The following is a 17,125-nucleotide window of genomic DNA, read 5'->3' as shown; positions in this document are numbered from 1 at the left end:
AGCTGTCTAACTCCTCACACTGGAAAGCGTGGACATCTACCTGAGGGTGTTCATAACCTGCCAATTTAGTGATGAAAATATATTAAAAAGTTACTATCACACTATAATTTCACTCCCAAGTATCAATTTATTAATTTATTTGCTAGGTTGCGTTAGCCAGAGCTAGTCGGCTGTACCGGCGCTAAAACTTCTGTATTTTTCATCCTATAGCTTGTTCTCCATCTTCTTTTTAAATAGTGAGCCAACATGTTTTCATGACTTATTTCCCTGACTGATCGACACTTTTCTCATGGCTCTCTCTCATCTCTCTGCAGCAGATGTGGCAATATGTTTAGAACACCGAATCGCAATATCCAATCACAATATATATATATATATATATATATATATATATAAATATAAGAGAGAAAATTGTGTGAATTGCAATATATATCGTATCAGGAGGTCCCTGGCACTTCTCAGCCCTACCTGCCATGGAATGTGAAGTACTCTGTCATCCATTTTCACTCAGAAGTCAGTGGATAAGTCCCCAAACCTCTGAGTTCTGTTATTCATGTGAATCACAATCATGATGAGTCACCCTGCAAATTACAGAAAGTTAACTTCCTTTTCCACCAGAGATAAAAGGCCTCCTCTACCCCAGGGTTCGAGTGAAACGAAAACGACCACAGGGGAGAGTATTGTGTTGACATTTTATCAAATAATTAATGAAAGAGTCACTGATACGCTTGTGGAGAATGAACAAGTAAGTTAATTACTCTTTCATAACATAATGGCTTATGAAAAATAATAAGCTCTTAGATGAAGATAATTAGGGAGTATTAAACATGGGGAGTGTAAGGGAGTAGGAGAGTGGCACTGGTTCAATACTGCAGCAGAGAAAGGGGGGTTTTGAAGTTAAAGGGCGGATGTTTCAGCCAATATTAGATATCTATTCTATATTACATACACAGTGCATTTGTAAAGTATTCAGACCCCTTGACTTTTTCCACATTTTGTTATGTTACAGCCTTATTCTAAAATGGTTGAAATATTACCACATAATGACAAAGCAAAATCTGAAATATCACATTAGTACTTTGTTGAAGCACCTTTGGCAGTGATTACAGCCTCGAGTCTTCTTGGGTATGACGCAACAAGCTCGGCACACCTGTACTTAGGGAGTTTCTCCCATTCTCTCTGCAGATTCTCTCAAGCTCTTTCAAGTTGGCTGGGGAGTGTCGCTGCACAGCTATTTTCAGGTCTCTCCAGAGATATTCGATCAGGTTCAAGTCCTGGCTGTGGCTGGGCCACTCAAGGACATTCAGAGACTTGTCCCGAAGCCACTCCTGCATTGTCTTGGCTGCGTACATAGGGTCTTTGTCCTGTTGGAAGGTGAACCTTCGCCCCAGCCTGAGGTCCTGAGCAGGTTTTCATTCAGGGTCTCTTTTTACTCTGCTCCGTTCATCTTTCCCTCGATCCTGACTAGTCTCCCAGTCCCTGCTACTTAAAAACATCCCCACTGTAAGTATGGGGCCAGGCTTCCTACAGACGTGATGCTTGGCATTCAGGCCAAAGAGTTCAATCTTAGTTTCATCAGACCAGATAATCTTGTTTCTCATGGTCTGAGAGTCTTTAGGTGTCTTTTAACAAACTCCAAGCGGGCTGTCATGTGCCTTTTACTGAGGAGTGGCTTCCGTCTGGCCACTCTACCATAAAAGGCCTGATTGGTTGAGTGCTGCATTGATGGTTGTCCTTCTGGAAGGTTCTCCCATCTTCACAGAGGAACTCTGGAGCTCTGTCAGAGTGACCATTGGGTTCTTGGTCACCACCCTGTCTTGGTGGTTCCAAACTTCTTCCACTTAAGAATGATGGAAGTCACTGTGTTCTTGGGGACCTTCAATGCTGCAGAAATGTTTTGGTACCCTTCCCCAGATCTGTGCTTCGACACAATCCTTTCTCAGACCTCAACGGGCAATTCCTTTGACCTCATGGCTTGGTTTTGCTCTGACATGCACTGTCAACTGTGGGACCTTATAAAAGACAGGTGTGTACCTTTCCACATCCTGTCCAATCAATTGAATTTGGCACAGGTGGAATCCAATTAAGTTGGAGAAACATCAAGGGCTCTGAATACTTATGTAAATAAAGGTATTTCAGTTTCAATTTGTAAACATTTGTAAAAACCTGTTTACACTTTGTCATTATAGGGTATTGTGTGTAGATTGATGCAGGGAAGAAAAAATAATTTCATCAATATTAGAACAAGGCTGTTTGAATACTTTCCGAATGCACTGAACAAAAACAAAACGCAACATGTAAAGTGTTGGTCTCAAATTTCATAAGCTTAAATAAAAAAACAGAAATGTTCCATATGCACATAAAGCTTATTTCTCTAACATTTTGTGCACAAATTGGTTAATTTCCCTGTTAGTGAGCATTTCTCTTTTGCCAAAGTAATCCATCCACCTAACAGGTATGGCATATCAAGAAGCTGATTAAACAGCATGATCATTACACAGGTGCACCTTGTGCTGGGGACAATAAAAGGCCACTAAAAATGTGCAGCTTTGTCACACAACACAATGCCACAGATGTCTCAGGTTGAGGGAGCGTGCAATTGACATGCTGACTGCAGGAATGCCAACCAGAGCTGTTGCCAGATAATTTCTCTACCATAAGCCACCACCTACATCGTTTTAGAGAATTTAGCAGTACGTCACCTTCGGCCTCACAACCGCAGACCACATGTAACCATGCCAGCACAGGACCTCCACATCCGGCTTCTTTAGCTGCAGATTCATCTGAGACCATCCACCCCGACAGCTGATGAAACTGAGGAGTATTTTTGTCTGCAGTAAAAACCCTTTTGTGGGAAAACCCCATTATAATTGGCTGGGTCTGGTTCCCCAGTAGGTGGGCCTACGCCCTCCCAGGTTGCGCCACTGCCCAGTCATGTGAAATCCATAGATTAAGGCCTAACAAAATTATTTCAATTGACTGATTTCCTTATATGAACTGTAACTCAGTAAAATGTGCTTTTCTTTCGAAAACAAGGACATTTAAGTGGCCAGTTTTGTTGCTTCTTTAATCACGACAACAGTTTTCAGCTGTGAATCACGACAACAGTTTTCAGCTGTGCTAACATATTGCAAAAGTTTTTTTTAATGATCAATTAGCCTTTTAAAATTATAAACTTGGATTAGCTAACACAACGAGCCATTGGAACACAGAAGTGGGGGTTTATTCGATCGCCTACGAATTCTCAGAAGGCAGCCCGCCCTTCGGCCCCTTTTTCTCCACCTCCTCTTCACGCAAATCACAGGGATCTGGGCCTGTTCCCGAGGAAGCAGTATATCCTTTGTGTCAGGCTCGTCAGACTGGTGAACGAAAAAAAAAGGATTCTGCTTGTCCATGGTGAGTAATCGCAGCCCTGATGTCTAGAAGTTATTTTCGGTTATAAGAGACGTTAGTGGCGACATTATGTAGAAAATAAGTCGAAAAATAGGTTAAACAAAGCAAATAAATGAACAAAAAAACAATTGGTTGGGGACACGTAAAATGTCTGACTTCCTTACATTTTCCATGCGAGAAATTGCCAAGAAACTGAGGATCTCGTACAATGCTGTGTACTACTCCCTTCACAGAACAGCACAAACTGTCTCTAAACAGAATAGAAAGGAGTGGGAGGCCCCGGTGCACAACTGGGCAAGAGGTCATGTGCATTAGAGTGTCTAGTTTGAGAAACAGATGCCTCACAAGTCCTCAACTGGCTACTTCATTAAATAGTACCCGCAAAACACCAGTCTCAATGTCAACAGTGAAGAGGCGACTCCAGGATGCTGGCCTTCTAGGCAGAGTTGCAAAGCAAAAGCCATATCTCAGACTGGCCAATAAAAAGAAAAGATTAAGATGGGCAAAAGAACACAGATACTGGACAGAGGAAGATTGTCCATAACACTTTTTTCCAGACAAATCTAAGTTTGAGGTGTTCAGATGAAAGAAGAACATCCGTGAGAAGCAGAAAAAATGTAAAGATGCTGAAGGAGTGCTTGACGCCATCTGTCAAGCACAGTGGAGGCAATGTGATGGTCTGGGGGTGCTTTGGTGGTGGTAAAGTGGGATATTTGTACAGAGTAACAGGGATCTTGAAGAAGGAAGCTTATCACTCCATTTTCCAACACCATGCCAACAGGACATTGACCCAAAGCACAGCTCCAAACTATGCAATAACTATTTAGGGAAGAAGCAGTCAGCTGATAATCTGTCTATATTGGAGCGACCAGCACAGTCACCAGATCTCAGCCCTATGGAGCTGTTGTGGGAGCAGCTTGACCGTATGGTACGTAAGAAGTGCCCATCAAGCCAATGCAACTTGTGGGAGGTGCTTCAAGAAGCATTGGGGTGAAATCTCTTCAGATTACCTATTAACAAATTGACAACTAGAATGTCAAAGGTCTGCAAGGCTGTAATTGCTGCAAATGGAGGATTCTTTGACGAAAGCAAAGTTGGAAGGACACCAATTATTATTTCACTAAAGATTAAAAAAACATTATTTATAACCTTGTCAATGTCTTGATTATATTTCCTATTCATTTCATGGAAAACACTTGACATTTCTAAGGGACCACAAACTTTTGAACGGTAGTATGTATACACACACAAATCTGGTTTCAGCACGGGAATACAAAGTACAGCACTGGACCTGAGCCGGCTAGACCCACCTTGTTACACCTATATATAATTGGAACATGTGCAAACGACAGTAGGGTTTACCCTCCAACAGCTCAGATCTTACCAGCTGAGACTTGAATAAGTTTTACACACCAACACTGCCTGTAAGGAAAAACACAGCAGTGGGGGGTGAGCCACTGCCCCCTACTGGTAGTACATGTTCAGGTAAGGAAAATGGGATATATGACCAAAAGTTCCACAGGAAAAAGAACATGGTCGTGTAAAAGAGCAAAACATTGATGTATCTTGGGAAAATGTTGGCTGACTGGTCAATATTGAGTAGTTAATTAGGATGCAAGGTGATTTGAATTGTAGGTCAGTCTGTCTACAATTGAAGTTTGGAGGGGTGCGTGGGGTAGTACAGAAAGTAAGGCTGATCTGGATGTATAGTGATGCCTCTGAGGAGAGAGGTTGGTGGTGGTGAAATTTTGGCGTGGGCCTCCCATCCTGCTGGTTTAGCCCAGATAAAACCCCATTTGTCAGGCTGTGACTGTCCCAGCCGCCCAGGGCTCCACCAGACAGAGCTGGATGAATATATTTGGCCCAGCAGGAAAGAAGGATTTAACTCCACAGAGACTAAAACCCCAGAAAATCCCTCCCCTAAAGTCTCTATACAATTGTAATGCATGGTAAACAGGCTGGACCGGAACATAGCCAGAGGAAGGGGGATAGGAGAGACAGGAAATAGCAATAAGACAAGACATGGAGAAAGAAGAGCATGGCAGAGAAAGACAGAAGGCTCCAGGAGACAATGTTTAATGTCATTCACTTCAGGCTGATACTTCAGGCTAATATGTTTCATCAGCGCCATCAATGTTTAAAATAGTGTTAGTTGACTGAAAGACAAGAAAACTGTTTAAAAACTTTGAGAAAAATATTTGCAGTTCCAATTAATGGACAATGGCTATGAACAGCAGCATACTCTGCCTCTCCAATGAAATCTTGCAACACCGGTGCCTAATTACAGCACACCACCACGATGCAATTAAACCAGAAGTGTAGATCAATCAAGCCAGGGTTTAAATGGATATTTAATTGTAATGTTTGATTTTCCATATACTGTTCCTATTAGTAAGTGCATTCTCATGCATTTTAATTCTCAATCACTCCAAAGACCGCAAATTAGAGACAAGAAAATCAGAGACCATTTCAGTTGTGTATAGTGTATTATTGAACAGAAGTCTCCTTTAATATATACATGTTTTACAAGACATTATGTGCACATACAGTAGTTAGCTATGATTTAGGAGACTGCATTGTGAAGTAAAAAAATATACAAAACATTAGCCAGCAGGTCTTCAAACAGGGGAATGACTGTTTATGGGATGTACCCGTAGCAGTATGGGATGTACCCGTAGCAGTATGGGTAGTGAAGCTTCATTCAAATTGGGGAGATGCGGGAGCGACAGTCCCAGTTCCCAACACCTCAAGAGTTTTTCCCCCCACACGGCCGACATGCACATTTTCCCGGTGAAATTAATGGTCACAGCACACCAAACACAAAATGATAGCACTTCAGGCGACAAGATTCTCCGGGGGAATCAGGTAGAAAGGCATCCAACGTGCGGTCAGAATGCGTCAAAATCAAATTCACATTCAAGTGACAGCTTACATCTCCCCTGTATAAATGTACCTTGTCCGTAAGGGGTAGGTGGGCAGGTGTCAGAGGCAGTAGGACTCAACAGGCAACTCCCCAAGAAGCTCATCAAGGTCATCTGCACAACACAGAGACAGACAAATTAAATCAAACAAAAACACAGGGTGGAGCTGCTGATTGGTTTCCCAAGAACATACACTCATATGCATATCCAAGTCCCACCTGCGTCCCAGGACAGGTCCAGTGGTGCAGCAGGCGGGCCCAGGGGAACACTAGAGGAGCCAGCACCAGAGTCTGCAGAGACCTGTGGGGCCCGAACATCCTCTTCATCATCATTATCATAGAACAACTCCATCTGAGACACAGGGGCTCCTGGGACACTGGAGGACTGATCAGATGATTCCAACATTGGCTCCTACATTCAACAGTAGAGTTAGACAAACAAATACAATACATCTGTCAAGACACCAAGTTTTACTCATCAATGATTTGTCATTGTTACATCAAACTCCCAACAGCAGGATACAGGATAACAACAAGATATCCTCCAGCCCTTGGTAGTGGTGTCTCACCGGGGGGAGTGGGAGCAGCTGGCTCTGTGTGGAGGACGGGGTCGAGCCGTCAGGAGGGTAGATCCTCAGGAGGTTGTTGGGTGTCACGTTCAGGTAGTGGTTACGGTGGGACGGAGAGAACACACCCACCTTCATGAAGAGACAACTAATTATGGGTCTACAGCTAACAATTTTTGCACTATCAACTTTACACACAATTTGTTTTTGTGATTTTATTGTGAGTGGCTCAATCATTTTGAAGAATCCAACAAATGATTTGCAATGAAACACTAGTAAATAGTGAGGTGTGTGGCCTGTGGAAGTCTTACCTGTTTGAGCAGCAGTACCGCCCCCGTCTTGAGCTCCCCTAGTCTGTCCTCTAGGAGGCGCCGGTGCACTGTGCCCTGCATCTCTCCTACAGTCAGACACACGTATTACTACGGTGTTCTACCGGTGCAGTCAGAGCAAAACAGCATACCTAGCCACTGTGCTTCTGCATTGCTTGCTCTTTGGGGTTTTAGGCTGGGTTTCTGTATAGCACTCTGTGACAACTGCTGATGTAAAAATGGCTGTATAAAATACACGTGATTGATTCATTCCACATGGAGCACACTGGTCACATTATTCCTGCTAATGACAACAGTGTAGTAATCAGTGCATCCCCTCCAGTGGTAATCTGTTGACAGGTAGCACCATGGGCCACACTTCAGGAGGGAATGCACAGATCACTGAGACTTAATAGTCCGTGGTGATCAGCATGTGTTAATAAACGTTCATTTGATGCTGATCCATGATGACAGAATCACTAATAAGCACAACACTAAGGTTAAGTAAATACTTTAATAGATCCGCTCAGGTTCAAGCTAGGTTCAAGCAGGAACTGCAAGAAAATGAGAGAAAGAGACAGAAAAATGGAGGAAAGAGAGCCCTAGAGACAATGAAACCGCCAGCCACAGACTCACTAAAATGCCTGTGACCAGTTCTACCTACAAGCACAAGCTTACCATCAGTAGGCCTTACCTGTGGGATCCCTGAACACAGCCTTGGCATCAGCGTGTGTGTGGAGGATGCTCTTTAGTACCACAGCCATGTTGGGGACCTTGTTCTTCACCAGCTGTTTCAGGGCCGCCTGACAGAGACAGACAGACAGAGACCTTCGTATTAGAGCACTACAAAACAAGTTCAAACAACTGCCAATCATTAACTTTAATTAATTAAACATCTCAATTACTCATGCAGAGTTGCCATTAGCAGTGGCACATTAAGACTGTGGAAAAACAACAGAATAACCATTAAGATGATTAATGTGTGATCATGCTTGGGATGATAACTACTAACACCCCAGGCACAGGCCTGTCATTTGTCCTGATTATACTGATAGAGTGCCACCACAGAGACAAGGGCCATTAACATAGAGAAAAACAGCCCATCCACTTCTATCAGGGAGGCTGCCCTGGGTGCAGAAAAACATGCTCATGAAGTCAAATTATGCAAACGGTGTTACGCAAGTGTTACATTTTTGCACCAGATGACATGGCATTTAAAGCTTCTAACATTAAATATGCTATGTTAAATGATGCATATTGTTGAAGGGTACATGGCCACGCACAGCCTGAACACTGTTAGCCTTTCAGTCAATTTTCATGCCATTTACACTACTATAGGCTGTGTAAATTGGATACCGCTAAATGTGCTGGTCACCTTGCGGAGTACCATGGCCACGCTGTAAGAGTGCAGAAAACAGGAGGAGTTCCTTTCGTCCAATCCCATCTCTGCCTTCATCGCTGCCCACGGACCTCCACTGAAATCCTCTTCCTCAGTCTGAGAGCTGGGAACCTGGACAAGTTTTTTTTTACACACACATCACATGTTCATAAAGCAAAATGATATAATAAAGAATGGACAAAAAGGTTAACTAATATCATGACACATGACACATTCTGTAAATGTATAGGCTACACATCAGTGTGATAGTACCTGACTGGGCAGTCGAGCCACGGCCCCATGTGCAGGTGTCTGAGGAATGGCCACCACAATGTCATCCAGGCTCTGCCCATGGAGCTGCTTTAAGGAGAGAGAATGGAACCTCGCAGTAGCTTAGTATCACAACCAAGCACATTGCTGACTGCTGAGATTAGTTAGACTACAAATAAACGGACAGAGAGGCAGGTAGGGATAGAAGCAGAAAGAGACACACCTGTTGTGGTAGGATTCCTGCAGGCCCGGGGAAGCGGCGGGTATTGGGCCGGATGTGGTCAGAACCCGGTCTCTGGGGGGTCTTGTTGGAGTTGGACACCAGCTGAATCAAGTGGTTAGTGAAGATGGGCGGGTGGAGGGAACGGGGGGTGAGACTGGGGGAAGGCATGGGTTCACCAAACCTACTAGAGGGGGCTGGGGAGATGGGGTCAAAAAGGCTGCGTCCTTGAGCCAGAGGTGTAGCCCAGGGCCTCTGTACCTGGGAAGGAAGCCCTCTGACTGGCCTGGGGAAGGGGCTGGAGGCCATGGTGAGGCCAGATAACACTGGGCTCTGGGGTGGAGCTAGGAGGAAGGTAGCACTAGGATCAGGGTGGGGAGAGGGGAAGGGACCAGGGAATGAGGACCTGTGGAGTATACTACTACTACTGGGAAGACCAGACATTTGGTTAGAGGTACTGAATCCTCTCAGACCCACATTGGGCCCGGTTTGAGCACCACCACAGGCTGTGGGCCGTAGTCTTTTGGCTGGGGATACAGAGTCATCGCTGGGCTTGGTTAGATCTGCAGCTGGAGCAGTTTCTCGGACCTGAGCCCAAGTGCTCATCTGTGGGTCACTTTCATCTAGGTCTGCCAGGTCAACATCCCAATCATCAAAGTCATCCTGCGGCGAGGGGGCCTCTTGTTGTCCTGTTGTGTTTGACTTCATCTGTTGAGCTGGTGAGGAGCTCTGTTGGGTAACTGTACACAGTCCCCTACTCAGTGTAGGAAGGTGGAGAAGGGGAAGAGGGAATGAGGGCAATGGTTTAGATGTAGAGAGCTGTCTCAAACCCAAAGCAGGAGACTGTCCTACACTGTTCGGTGTTGAATTATCTGACCCTGGGCCATTCGACAGGCCCCTATGGGCAAGTATGCCTTCTGTGGATGGTTGATGTGAGTTATTCTGACCATAGGGGGCAGCAGGAGTTGATGCTGCAGTTGAACGGAGGAAACAGGACTGTGCTGCAGAGGACACAGTGCAAGCAGACACTGATGGAGCAGACCAGTCCATCTCAAGTAGATCCTAACACACACACACACACACACACACACACACACACAAAAAACGTTGTATAACTCATATTCAAAGAAAGCCAGAGGTGTTCAGACTAAATAGTTTCACAACAGTACTCTACATTACTTGTGATGTCAATCTGAGAATTTATTCAGAGGGCTATAATCTGTCATAACTATTATATCAGCAGGTGGTAATCACTGACTGTGTAAATCAGTTTGCAGCACCTCATCATCGAAGTCCTCCCCAACGTTAAATAATCCATTCCACTTGCAAGTCTGTCGAAAAAGAAAGACATCTTCAAATATAGCATCAACTAAGAAAGAGCTAGATGTAAATTACATTTTGCCAACTAGATGGCTGGCTAACACTGTTAGCTACGTGCCAAGCTAGCTAGAAGCTTCTCTCATTTGTAAACTTGTGGCAGCTACCGACCTGGGAACCAGAGCTAGCAAACAAATATGACTGATTCTTACCATAGCAGTCATGCGATCTCGTGTCGAATGTCTTTTCTAACTGCCTATTTATATTGGTACATAAAGATCAATCGGAAATGTAGATGTCATTTAATTCAGCCATCCAGTACTTGCTGCAGTAAAAATAGTATAACTTTTCAAGCAAAGCAAGATGTTGTAAATGCGAAATTTTGTGAGATTGGCACCGCCACGTTCAAGTAGAACGTAATTGCGTAATCAATGTCTACGTTACATGACGTTCGCGAGATGGGTCGTCACTTGTCGCCACCTGCTGACTATCTCAGTTAATGCAGTTCCCCGAATATCAGATTGCGTTCCCTGTCTATTTATAACAGGCACTAAACTTGTATTGGGGCAACAATATCTTGTGGAAGGACATTTGGACGTGTCTGTAAAACACGTCATGAAGTAGTCGAAAGCAAATTACATGATCCACAACAGCAAATGTACTATATTTTGTATAGTAACTTATTTGAGTTCACATGAAAAAAATCTGATTTCAGAGTGGTTACTACAAGTTCAAGGTGAGTAGAATTCTATATTCACACAACATTGATACTATGTAAATGCAATCTTCAAAGACCAGAGACAAAATAAATTGTTGTCTCTGTTATCTCTGTCTTGATTTTCGTTTAGTATTGGCCATAACAGTAGGTTTTTAGTCAGTGTCTAAGTCAAATTGGCTGCACTGAGTCATGTTGTGTAAACTGTAAACAACTAAAATTGGAACTGTTTCAAATGTGTTGCTTAAAGACCTCAGTGGGTTGCTTGAGATTCTGCTCCAGCTTTGGGTGTCATGTCCAAGGACACATTTGCCTTCAGCTCAGCCGCCTTGCATTCTCTGAAAGTGGATCAGGAGCTCCAGGAGTGGGAGGATAAGCGGCAGGCATTGGCTCACAGGAGGGCCATGAGCCGGCCACCTGTGTCCCGGGCCTCCAGACCCCCTCCCAGACAGCAACGGGGCCTCCAGGAGATCCGGGTCTATGAGGCCCGATGCAGAGACACCACAATCCACAACACATTCATGTGTGGGGACATGAAGGGAGTGCACACTGTGTTAAAGGACCCCTGCATGGTCAACGCACTGATGGAAACAGTACATGAGGAGATGGTGTGGGCTCCAGAGCTGGGTAGGTGTCAAACGCAGAGAATATAAACTCACTTTTACTGCTTCACTGTTGTCTTTTGTTAGACCTATCTGTGCCTTTCTTATAGATCTTCCAATCATTCCCCAATCACTGCTCACTGACTCTCTTTATTCCATCCTCTAAACATACCTAAGCCTCTCTGGCTTTGAGCATCTGCTAGGTAAATAATGTACATACTCTCTGTCCCTCTGGCAGGGATGTGGACCATGAGCTCCAAGATCAAGCAGACATCTGCATTGCGTCTGGCAGCCAGCAAGGGACACTCAGGCTGTGTGGAGGAGCTGCTGTTTCGAGGGGCGGAGGTGGATGCTGACCCTGGTGGCAGCACAGCCCTGCATGATGCCTGTATAGGTGGCCATGACAGCTGTGTCCAGCTGCTGCTAGCCCACGGAGCAGACCCTGACCTGCTGGCAGAAGACGGCAGTGCACCCCTTCACCTCTGCAGCACAGCCCAGACATTTCAGTGAGTGACAGCGCTCTTAGCCATACTGACACTATGCCTGGTGATCATTTCTATTATTTATAGATAGAGGAATGTTTCAAAGTTATATGGCAGGTGGGTCTGTTGATGTGGGTGCTAATGAATGATAAGATCATAAGGTTGTGTCTCTACTCTCTTCAGGTGTGCTGAGCTGCTGGTGACGGGTGGGGCAGAGGTCAATGTGTTGACCAGTGAAACAAAGCTAACGCCCCTCCATGTGGTGGCTCGTCGGGGTCTGGAGGAGCATGTGAAGCTCTTTCTGTCCCATGGAGCTGACGTGTCAGCCAGGAACCGTGAGGGGGAGACCCCCCTGAATGCAGCCTGTGGTGGGGCTGAGAGGCCTGCCGAGGCTGGGCGGTACCTCCGCGTGGTCCAGATGCTGCTGGGAGCTGGGGCTGACCCTGCACTGCAGGCAGGAAACACCACACACCTCTACACAACGCCTGTAGTAACTGCAGCCCACGCATTGCAGAAATTTTACTACAACACGGAGCCAAAGCAGACGTGCAGAACTGTGCAGGATACACACCCATGGACTGTCTGTTACAGGTGGGGTTAAGGGTGGGCCATATGGGGAGGCAGAGGGAGCTACAGAGAGTTATGTGGTCAAAGTGTAAGATCCATTTGGACATAAGGTTATTTAATTATATTCATCATTTTCATAGTCAGTGAGTGGTAGATAAGACAGACTTCTTCTCCTTCTCCTGTCTGCAGGTGGTGGAGGACTATCCAGACCAGCATCCGGAGGCTGTAGCACGCTCCCTCCTAAACCACGGGCCAAGGCCGGTAAAAGCTTGGTATGTCAGGGTGGGCAATTGGAAAAGTGTGTTGGGCCAAGCTGGGTGTAAAAATGCCAGTTGGAGGCTGCATTTGGGTCCATTTAATTCTATTTTATTGGGATGAAATATGTGCACCAGCAAAAGCTTGATTTTATTTCATTTGGGGTGCGCTATGAAAATGTTTTAAAGTTAATTCCCTGCAATTCTACGTAGACAATATATTTTGGAGGGCATGATAATAATAATAACCCACAGATTTCCTCCATATAGATGCTGAAGCTCTGCCTCCTCTCCCCTGCCACTCTGGAGGTAATGCTGAACTGCTATGCCGTTGTCCCTTCCTGTGAGGAATGGATGCAGTCTATCCCTCTTGAGATACATGAGGTTTGTCCTTTCCTCCGTTTTCAGCTCTCTCGTTCACTGCCTGAACCATCTAATGTCCTTCTTCCATTTCCCTCACCATCTCTCTGTCCCCAGACGCACCAGGGTTTCTTTGACTCTGTGAGGCAGATGACGAGCCAGCCCCGCTCCCTGCAGCACCTGTGCCGCTGTGCTCTGCGCGGCCACTTAGGAAAAGGTATCGACGCAGCTATCAGTAGATTGGAGATCCCCAGCTCTCTGATGGAGTATCTACTACTTCGGAATGACGGGGAGATCCGGTGAATAAAGTGGAACACATGGGACAGAAGCCAAGAGAGAGAATGATTTGCATTTACAATAACTAAAATAATGGTTGCAATAAATTGTGTTTTCTGTATTAATTTATTAATAAATCAACTTTCTATTTTGCCTTTGAAAATGTGATACTATTTTTCTGAACTAATTTATGTTATCGTATGCATTGCATTTGTATGGACGATTGGTAGGAATGAAAAGACATCTCAGAATGTATTGACAACAACTGAGACTGTATGACTCTCAACTACTTCCCAGGCTGCTTCATCTGCACCGGTGAAAGCAACCACCCACTACAGGTACACTATTGCTTTCATCTGTACTCTATTTTCAGCACATAAAGGAGAGAGAATGCGAGGAGAGGAAGTCACTTTTTAATATTTTAGATTTATACCGTTATTTGTTTCCTTGCTTGTGCCCGTTTGCGTACCAGCTACACAAGAGTTGGACGTCCCAAGGATCCCAGAAAGCACTAACCGACCTACGTGCTGGTGGCGTAACGTCATCTGTGTTTATGTGGCCCTACTCCAGTTTTATTATCGGGGCTGTGGCTAAATTAGCATGGTAGCATTTCGTCAAACATGATTTGACTACATAGCAGGTAAGCGCACCTCTTATATTCAAATGCGCATATAACTGGTGTGTGCATTTAATAAGAACATCTATAGAAAGCATTTGACAATGTAGTGAAAGTTAGCAAACGAAGGTTGTCCTTGTTGCTATTACTAGCTAGCTAGCTTACCTAATACCTAGCTAGTAACCTACCAATATGTCTTCTAACGTTAGCATAAACATTGAAAATGTTTTTATTCTGTATCTATCCAGTTCTCCAACGGATGCACAATGTAGTAGTAAACACATTAGTGACGTTTTAACTGGGTTGACATTTAGTTAGATGGTTTGTTAGCTAACTTTTGTGACAATATTGCCAGGCCATCACTTAAGAAACTATAGACGGTTGCTTTGAAGTAGCACTTAATCTCTGTCCCTGACAGTTGTAATACAGGTCTCGGTCCCTGACAGTTGTAATACAGGTCTCTGTCCCTGACAGTTGTAATACAGGTCTCTGTACCTGACAGTTGTAATACAGGTCTCTGTCCCTGACAGTTGTAATACAGGGCTCTGTCCCTGACAGTTGTAATACAGGTCTCTGTACCTGACAGTTGTAATACAGGGCTCTGTACCTGACAGTTGTAATACAGGGCTCTGTACCTGACAGTTGTAATACAGGGCTCTGTCCCTGACAGTTGTAATAGGGCTCTGTCCCTGACAGTTGTAATACAGGGCTCTGTCCCTGACAGTTGTAATACAGGTCTCTGTCCCTGACAGTTGTAATACAGGTCTCTGTCCCTGACAGTTGTAATACAGGGCTCTGTCCCTGACAGTTGTAATACAGGGCTCTGTACCTGACAGTTGTAATACAGGTCTCTGTCCCTGACAGTTGTAATACAGGGCTCTGTCCCTGACAGTTGTAATACAGGTCTCTGTCCCTGACCGTTGTAATACAGGTCTCTGTACCTGACAGTTGTAATACAGGGCTCTGTACCTGACAGTTGTAATACAGGGCTCTGTCCCTGACAGTTGTAATACAGGGCTCTGTCCCTGACAGTTGTAATACAGGGCTCTGTCCCTGACAGTCACAATACAGGTCTCTACTCAGGCTTTCTACTCATATGTATCTATGCACTTCTTTCACTTCTCTTTTGCTTTTCAACAGACACAAAGGACAGAGATGGCGGTGTGTGCACTGACAATGGACGGGATGGAAGACGGGTGGCTGCAGTAAGCGGTGTGTTACTCCTGGTCTTGGCCCTGGTCCTGGCTTGGCTCTCCACGCAAGTGGCAGATCGGGAGACCACATCCTGAGCACCATCCTTACAGTTGGGGCCCACGCCTCTCTAATCGGGCTGGGGGGCCATGACAGTTACAGTGGAGGGCCACCCAGTGCAGACACACCAGAGCAGCAAACACCTCCACCCTCCCAGGAGAATAAGCCAGAGGAGGGGGAGCCTGGGTCTGAGAGGGAAGATGGGGAGATAACAGGAGAGGGGACTGCAGGGGCTGGAGTTGACCTGCTGTTGAATATCCAGGGGAAGAAACCTCAGACATACCAGCCTGATGATGATGAAGATGATGAGGATGACTATGAGGAAGAAGACAAGGTTCAGAAGCTGAGCCCAGTGGTCTCCTGCACCAGCATCACGGTTCGTTTGAAGTTCCTGAATGACACAGAAGAGGTGGCAGTCCTGAGTCCCCAGGATACAGTGGGTCTACTGAAGAGGTTAGTATGATATGGCAGCTCTCATTATACATGTTCTGTGTTTAACCTTCTTTTTTGATTTATTGAACATGCATATCTCTCCCATACAGTCTTACAGAGACATTTCTTTCTCCCCTCTAGTAAGTACTTCTCAGGGCGGGAGCGTCAGATCAAGTTGATCTACCAGGGCCAGCTGCTTCAGGATCCCAAACGGACTCTGCTCTCCCTCAACATCTCTCACAACAGTGTGATCCACTGCCACGTGTCCCAGGTGCTGCGGGAGGCCAGCCCAGAGGAGGCAGCTCGCTCTGGGGCTAGTGGGGGAATCAGGGCTGCAGGCCTGGCTCTGAGCACCAGCAGCCTGGTGGTGCCTGTGTTTGTGGTGATGTTAGCCGTGGTCTGGTACTTCCGCATCAACTACCGTCAATTCTTCACCGCCCCTGCTACCATCTCCTGGTGGGAGTCACTGTGTTCTTCAGCTTCCTCATCTTTGGAATGCACAGCCGGTGAGCAGGAGAGGAGGCAGGATGGAAGGGCACTCATCTGGGCAGGAGAATGAGAGGGAAAAACAACTGTGTCAGGAGGATGAATGGAGTCAGGGGGCCTCTGCCTTAGACACCATAGAGCTCAACTGGAATCTTAAGAGTGGGTGTGCCTGTGTTTGTGCATGCACCAGCAAATAGCATAATATGAGATTGATTGTATGTGCAGAGATTCAAGTTATCTGGAATGTGTGTTTGTTAGTATGAAGCAGAGATAATACTGAGTGGTAATTTTGTTTCTCAGAAAAACATTGAGTGGGTCCAGCTCCTCTTGGTCCTTTATAGGGCAGAACCATCAGCATCACACCAGGACCACAGGCTGCTTGGTCCACTGTGTCAGCAACATCTTCTGGCCAGTTTGGCTTCACATAGCCTGTTCTGTGTTAGGTTGCTCTCAGAAATTAGGGTCTCTATTCAATCAGATCCGCTTTAGCCGACATCCGTATAGAAGTTGTGTGGGAGGTGGAACTGTGTTAGTGCTGTCAATCCACTGAGGTATAAGAACTGGAGACTGTGTCCAAGATGTCCGCCTTTTGTTTTCAAGGTTATCTACTCACGTTCGCATACGCCAATTCATGTCCGTCTATATCCGGGTTGAATCCAGTTTATACAGACCAACATCACATGCACACTAGCACTCAGTGCGCACAGGGAGC

At 45.4% G+C, this 17,125-nt stretch overlaps 3 protein-coding genes across 5 annotated transcripts; 2 read left to right on the top strand and 1 right to left on the bottom strand.

Annotated features, from left to right (window-relative positions):
* Window positions 1-5,860: 5,860 nt before the first annotated feature.
* On the bottom strand, window positions 5,861-10,799 carry LOC112236346 (homologous recombination OB-fold protein). Of its 3 annotated transcripts, none has more exons than XM_024404920.2 (10): window positions 10,585-10,799; window positions 10,314-10,386; window positions 9,059-10,117; window positions 8,839-8,925; window positions 8,563-8,697; window positions 7,882-7,990; window positions 7,191-7,276; window positions 6,883-7,011; window positions 6,533-6,725; window positions 5,861-6,428 (listed from the first exon to the last, which is right to left on the bottom strand). In XM_024404920.2, the coding sequence occupies exons 2-10, from the start codon at window positions 10,371-10,373 to the stop codon at window positions 6,376-6,378; spliced, it is 1,911 nt and encodes a 636-aa protein (XP_024260688.2). In that variant the 5' UTR covers window positions 10,374-10,386; window positions 10,585-10,799; the 3' UTR covers window positions 5,861-6,375. The 3 variants fall into 3 exon arrangements, with proteins under 3 accessions (XP_024260688.2, XP_024260687.2, XP_024260689.2); XM_024404919.2 differs by having other exon boundaries at window positions 10,336-10,386; XM_024404921.2 differs by having other exon boundaries at window positions 8,839-8,922; window positions 10,336-10,386.
* A 122-nt stretch (window positions 10,800-10,921) lies between these two features.
* Window positions 10,922-13,791, top strand: LOC112236347 (ankyrin repeat and SOCS box containing 16). Its single transcript, XM_042327836.1, is given in 8 exon segments — window positions 10,922-11,108; window positions 11,433-11,714; window positions 11,928-12,195; window positions 12,355-12,614; window positions 12,617-12,762; window positions 12,928-13,020; window positions 13,263-13,376; window positions 13,470-13,791. Coding segments are annotated over 8 exon segments (1,446 nt in total). The 5' UTR covers window positions 10,922-11,011; the 3' UTR covers window positions 13,656-13,791.
* A 1,608-nt stretch (window positions 13,792-15,399) lies between these two features.
* On the top strand, window positions 15,400-16,702 carry LOC112234857 (transmembrane and ubiquitin-like domain-containing protein 2). The gene is given in 5 exon segments (XM_042327835.1): window positions 15,400-15,427; window positions 15,430-15,513; window positions 15,516-15,948; window positions 16,069-16,376; window positions 16,379-16,702. Coding segments are annotated over 5 exon segments (912 nt in total). The 3' UTR covers window positions 16,438-16,702.
* The last annotated feature ends 423 nt before the right edge of the window (window positions 16,703-17,125 follow it).

The sequence above is a fragment of the Oncorhynchus tshawytscha genome, linkage group LG09, assembly GCF_018296145.1.
Source record: "Oncorhynchus tshawytscha isolate Ot180627B linkage group LG09, Otsh_v2.0, whole genome shotgun sequence".
NCBI classification, from domain to species: domain Eukaryota; kingdom Metazoa; phylum Chordata; class Actinopteri; order Salmoniformes; family Salmonidae; genus Oncorhynchus; species Oncorhynchus tshawytscha.
The sequence above is the reverse complement of the archived record's forward strand: the minus strand, read 5'-3'. Positions and strand labels throughout refer to the sequence as shown.